General features: G+C 37.4%; 1 protein-coding gene across 2 annotated transcripts; it reads right to left on the reverse strand.

Annotated features, from left to right (window-relative positions):
• Positions 1-1,785: 1,785 nt before the first annotated feature.
• Positions 1,786-5,679, reverse strand: LOC149823277 (uncharacterized). Of its 2 annotated transcripts, none has more exons than XM_090018744.1 (3): positions 5,526-5,679; positions 2,243-2,979; positions 1,786-2,157 (listed from the first exon to the last, which is right to left on the reverse strand). In XM_090018744.1, the coding sequence occupies exons 1-3, from the start codon at positions 5,570-5,572 to the stop codon at positions 2,084-2,086; spliced, it is 858 nt and encodes a 285-aa protein (XP_089874870.1). In that variant the 5' UTR covers positions 5,573-5,679; the 3' UTR covers positions 1,786-2,083. The 2 variants fall into 2 exon arrangements, with proteins under 2 accessions (XP_089874870.1, XP_089874871.1); XM_090018745.1 differs by having other exon boundaries at positions 1,786-2,170; positions 5,526-5,645.
• Between the last annotated feature and the right edge of the window lie 577 nt (positions 5,680-6,256).

Here is a 6,256-nt window from a genome sequence, read left to right on the forward strand (position 1 = left end):
ATATATATATATATATATATATATATATATATATATATATATATATATATATTCCCCGCACCCAAGGTTTTTTAAAGTGTCGCATCACCGCATCTGCACCCACACCTATGTAACATAGTTTCCCACACTGTTGTAGGAATTTTTCCTTTGTATGTTTCATCTTGACCTTACCGATTTATTTTTTTAGTTCTGGGTTAGCTGAGTTACTTTTAGGGCTTTAAGTACGAGCCACATGAATACAGGATTGATCTCTGGTGATTAAAGCAGAGATTTGAGGAAATGAAGCTGCATATTTCAATTCCCACATGATGAGAAATGCTTCTCTTTCTCTCTCTCTTTCAGATTATATATATATATATATATATATATATATATATATATATATATATAAGCTAATATTTTATATATTTATTAGCATATGTTTATTAGTGACAGCTTAAGCTGTCACTAATGATCTTCTTTACTTTTTTCTTAATGAAGCATCTTCAGTGACAGTCTAAGCCATAACTATTTAATAAAGGGATCTTGTGACGGTTAAAGTTGTCGCTAAAGGTGACAACCAATAGCAACGGAAAGTATCATCACTAAAGCTATATAATAGTGACTGTCAGATGTTTTATTGACGAAAGCTATAGCGACGGTCATTAGAGCTACAACTATGACAGCCTTTGTGGATTTTAGTGACAGTTTTGACTGTCACTAAATATCAAATTTGTTGTAGTGAGAGTACCATTTTTTATGTAAAACATTGCTTAGGAAAAACCACCATCTTGGTAAATGATATAAATATGTTACCATGCATAAGGGAGCATGGGCGGGGAATAGATAGATGAATTAGTACATTGTGAGTTACATAAAACAGTTAAGGTGATTAATCTTTATGGATGATTGAAATGGAAAGTCCATTATGAAAGTGTCCTTCCTGAAACTGGTGAAGTTTTTTACACCATTTTCTCATGTGAGCTTGGAAAGGATTAAAGGATGCAATCATCAAAGCTTGAGACATTGCCCTGAAAACCTTAAAGGTGAAGCAAGTGACATCGTTTGTATACTTACTTTCTCCCTTGCACATTATGTCATTCAAGTGCCTTTTTTTTAGCTGGGCATGCGATTGTTATAGTTCCTTCACTACCTTTTTTTTCTCTTTGGTTAATTGGTTTTCTAATAACCTGATGCTGGTAATGAATATTCAGTGCAAACTCTTACATTTGGAAGTTGAGTGGGTTCCTCACAAAGGTTTAACTCTGAATAGTGTTTCTGACCAGTCACAAATATTGCCGGTAATTTGAAATTCACAATTTTATCACAATATTTTCAAGGGATAACATTATACCAAAAAAATTGAAAATATCATATTTTTAGCCCAATATTAAAAAAAAATCTCCAACTCCTCCACAAATTTGAACATCTGTATGTAAATCATTTAGTCTAGAACTCAATGAAACTCAACTTGATGAATTAAAAATGGTTTTTATCACAATATTTTGTTTATTAAAGAAAATATCATGTTTTTATCACAATATTTTGTTTATTAAAGAGTGTTTGATTCAGATACTGGGAGCATTTATCAAAGCTACGACACTATCTGTGAATGAAATAACTCCAATATTTTAGCTAGAAATGCTAATGTGGTATTTTAATTCCAGCTTCTAATACAGGTGCCATTCTGAGATATGGTGAAGTATCTCTGCCACTAGTTGTAGATTTTGTTTGCCAATTGACAAATACTTCATCGGTCTGAAATGCAATTTATTTTCTAAAAATACCATACAGTAACACCACATAACTGTCATAACTACACTTTATTTGAATTATCAGGGAACTGAAGAAACAAAGTGAAATGGATGCATCTCTGGAACTAATTAAAAAATGCAGAGAAGAAGCAAAAGCTGAAGCAGCTGCTCAGGCACAGGCCAACTTCAACGCAAAGAAAGTTCAAAGCAGAGGAAATGAACAGAAAAATAGCTACTTTTTGTACATTTAGGAAGGTGGTTTTCTCACATTGTTAAATGTAAAAATAGATCGTTTCACTTTTTAAATGCAAGAATGCCAAGTAACGATATTTATCTACACAAAGCCCATGCTAAATCAAAAGTGAAGCAAAATATTGCTCGAATTCCTGATCAATTGTTGGTTTCCTCTCGCACTGCAGAGTGTCTGCATCCAAAAACTAGCAGGAAGCTAATTAATCATACACGTAAAAAATTAAAACCCCTCAAAGAAAAAGTCATAAAGCATTCACCTTGATTATTCCATCCTCCAGACGACGGTACGGAAATAGGGGAAGATGCATCAGTGAGATACAGTAAGGTGACATCATCTGTGTTTTGGCATTCTTCTAAACCAATCAGATCTGCATAGCTTATGCCCAACTCCAGCAGAGAGTCATCCTCTGTGTACGGAAATTCTGACACATAATTTAAAGGTTCTTTCAAATTTTCAATCACCATTTCTTTATCAAGGATGCCCATACAATTCAACCCCTTGGACAAGGGCTTTGGTTCTTTGCTTAGGCATTCTATTGTTTCCGCTCCTTCACTGTCTTTTAATTTCCTTTTGACCGTTCTGCTAGCCAAGGAATATAGGTTATCCCTGAAAGTGCTATCACTACAGTTCTCAGTAGGTATGGTGGTGTCAAAGTCTCCAACGAAGCTGTTGCTACTACTGCTGGATATTGATTCTTCTGATATTATTGCCAGTTTCGCATATCCCCCTTCACTATCTGTAGATGATAAAACATCTTCTGGTGTGCTGTTTGGACCATAATCCTTTGTTTCAGATGGAAAATACTTTGCATAAGTTCCCATGGCATATTCAATGCCTTCTGGTTCAAAGCTCTGAGCTCCATCTTTACATCTGTCAGATTGAGTTATACATTTGAGCTTCGGCAATGGCAGAGCCAATTGCCCATCTTCTAACTTTCTTTTCTTGTTCCAGTCGACAACAATAAGAGAAGGTGATGCACCATTGCAGCCAATACTGAAGGGATCACCCAAAACAAGATGGTTAGTCCCAACCCCCTCAAGCATAGAGTCGACACACCAGCAATATGAAAATAAGAACCATAACAACGAAATAAAAATTTTCAAGACTTGGCATTAATTTAAGATCAGCACAGAAGGTTGTGATGTGTAGACGCATTCAACCCAGTCTGCTTTCTGTTATTCCACCAGTATTGGGGATGCTACATGGTCACTGCCTACCATGCCCATTGTTTTACAGTTTTATATGGTACCCCATATCAAAATATATTTACATTATGACAAGGAAGAATAAAAATTCTCGTTAATACATGGAGATTTTCAACATTCAATTCAGTATTCATTATTGATGAATAGTGTATAAGAAACTGCATCCGGGAGCTACTTGGATAATTTCTTGACCTTGTGCAATGAACAACCTTGGGTTCAACTATTTAATGTGAAAGACAATATAACTGATCCCTTCATCAAAATTATCAAGGCCAACCCTCTATGGTAGCTGCAGACAGAACAATGATCCAGTTTTCAGACACTTAACTGCAGAGTGATCCACAGGATCCTAGAATGGCAGTTGGTTGTAGAGAAGTCTGGAACTGAAGATTCATGCTGCCATGAACAATGACCAGCCAAGACAATATGGCAACATAAGTTGCCAGCATTTATTTTGAGCTTCGCAAAGCTGATACTTGATTCAGTACTCCAGTAAATAAGAAAGTTGAAATGTATAAAAATAGCAGTTAGAACTAAATATATTATCAGGACAGTTTATGTTATTTTATAAAACCTCTCTCCTACTGCATTCACACATTTGTTTCCTGCCTCTACTCCTTAAAACTAACGGAAAGTTGTGATCACATAAAATGTCTAATGGCTGCCCATAAACTCAAACTGCTAATAAACTGACAGTATATTCAACTTGGGATGATCCTAAACATCTGATTGACTCAACACAACACGAATTTGAGGTTAGGCATCCAGGGACAAGTCCACGAATTGTGACTTTAATTGTACCTAACTTATGTCTAACCAAGTCCAAGAGAAGTCCTACGTTGTCAAATTTTGGTCAGTGTTCCAAAATTCTCTGATGAGATAGGCTTTAGAACATAATTAATGAGCACCACGCATTGCCAACATAAGCAGTGTGTGTTCCATAGTTACAGGGAAAATAGAAGTATGCCTATACACCATCTAATCATCCATTTCAAACCCCAGCTGCCTCGAGACAGCATCAAGAGCTTGCTGAGGATAATGTAGAATTTCATCATGATTTAGACCTTCAAAATAGCAAGCGATCAAACTAATCTTCTGAGAAAGTTCTAAATGAAATAGCCTACACATTATTCTTACATAAACTAAGTGTTTATAGCTTGTCTTGAGGTAAGTAGGATTTTCCTTTTCATTGTCCTGCAGTTTAAATGACATCCAATAGCATTACATGCTGCTATTCTTCAAATTTTCTATTTTTCATTAAAAGGTTTCTTAATTTACCAAGTTAGATAGCAGGAGATGATTATGAATGAGCTATTTGAAGAACTGAATGGCATTTCACTGTTTCCTTATTTTATAACCCAATTTTCAAACCTTTATTTTCTTCTCTAAAACTTGATTCATACATTTCTTTTCTCATTCATTGGAATTTCAGCTTATAATAAATTTAAAGTGAACTCGCGGTCCCAACAGACAACAGTGTAGATGCACATGAAATAAATAGAAGAAACCCACTGAATGGTGTTCAAGAAAGACCTATTTGGTTCATGGAACCGAAATCAAATCCAAGCAATCGGGTACTCAGCTTTTTGAAATTTGCCAAATACGTGTACCACATTCTTCAAGTCAAAACAAGTCTCACTTATGGAATCAACTTTGAGTAACATGAACCAAACACGACAGAAGGCCTGACTAGATCTAACATCCTTCACTAATAGCTCCTAAAAACTTTTTGCAACACCCTCAAGCCCGCAAATCCCATACTAGATCAGATCAATTTCAACAGAATTGCAACTAGGTGTCGTGCCAAAATATTTCAATTTCTGATCATATCCAGAAAATAAGCAAAGAAAAAAAGTATCCCCTTGTGTGCTCTCATTCTTTTCAAAAGCCCACTCTCCTAAAAAATTAGTCAGCCCCAATCACAATCAGAAACATCCCCGCACCACGCCATCACCAAAGATTCAGTATCTCAAGACATGAACACAATCTATGAGCCAATTTAAGGGTTTCTTAAGGGTCTTCTACCACTCAAAGCAGAGAGAGAAAGAGAGAGATGGCTTGGTCAGGGCAAGATCGAGACAGATTGTCCCTTCAGTGATACCCATATCAGAAAAAACGAATCAAATATCCAAAGAAGCAATCAAAAAATCCAAACACCCAAACATCCCCAAGAATCCAACTATGGTACTAACCATAAGATGGTGATAGAAATTGCCAACTGACCATGAAATGAAACACAAAAAAGTTCAAGTGGAAGAAAAAAAAGAGGATATCGATGAACTAAACTAACAACAGACCCCGTATAAATAAATACAGACGATCTAAGAATCGAACCTGAAATTCCCAACCGGGTTGTCTTCAGTTTCCATCATCCCCACCATCACCAGCAGAAGACCAGGGATCGAATCTCCTCCCTTTATGTAGTCACCCAATATTTTTCAACAGGAACAAGGGAAACAAGTGGTTGTGCTTGCCACCCTTATCGATTATTGATGGGCAAAAGGTACTGGCACAACAAACAAAGAGCAAGTGTGGGGACTGGGGATTGCACGCCCACGTGATACCTCCATGCTGGATTGCACCAGACCTCTGCTGCTCACGTGCAGGTCTGCCACGTGGACTAATCTCATGCAGTTTCGTGGGCCCGGTTATTAGTTATATGAAGCATCTTTTGCTTGGGTTAGAGACAAAATTGAGATGGTTGTAAGAGAGAACTTCCAAGGAAGACAATTAGTAAGGTGGGGATGCTGCTGGAGTACCGCTGGAGAACTGTAAGTCTTCCGTTGCTCGGCCATTGGTTTCCTAAATGCCGGAAACCTGCTCATGCTCCGTTTGGCAATCTCTACGATAGGCCTGTTAAGGGACTAATTGAGCCGGTGGTCAGGATTCACTGGCAGCGAGGGCTGTCGAGCAATCAGGCTGCCCTCCTGCGTCTTGGTCGCCTGTTGTCCGAATGGGATATCTCCTCCCAATGGAGGAAGCCATCATGACTCCAACAGTCCCTTTTCTTGAAGTCGTCACGAGACCTTAAGGATTGTTTAGGCGCAGAGACGTTGTGCATCGGA

Source organism: Nuphar pumila, chromosome 10 (genome assembly GCF_984573655.1).
Source record: "Nuphar pumila chromosome 10, dmNupPumi1.hap1.1, whole genome shotgun sequence".
In the NCBI taxonomy this organism is placed as follows: Eukaryota; Viridiplantae; Streptophyta; class Magnoliopsida; order Nymphaeales; family Nymphaeaceae; genus Nuphar; species Nuphar pumila.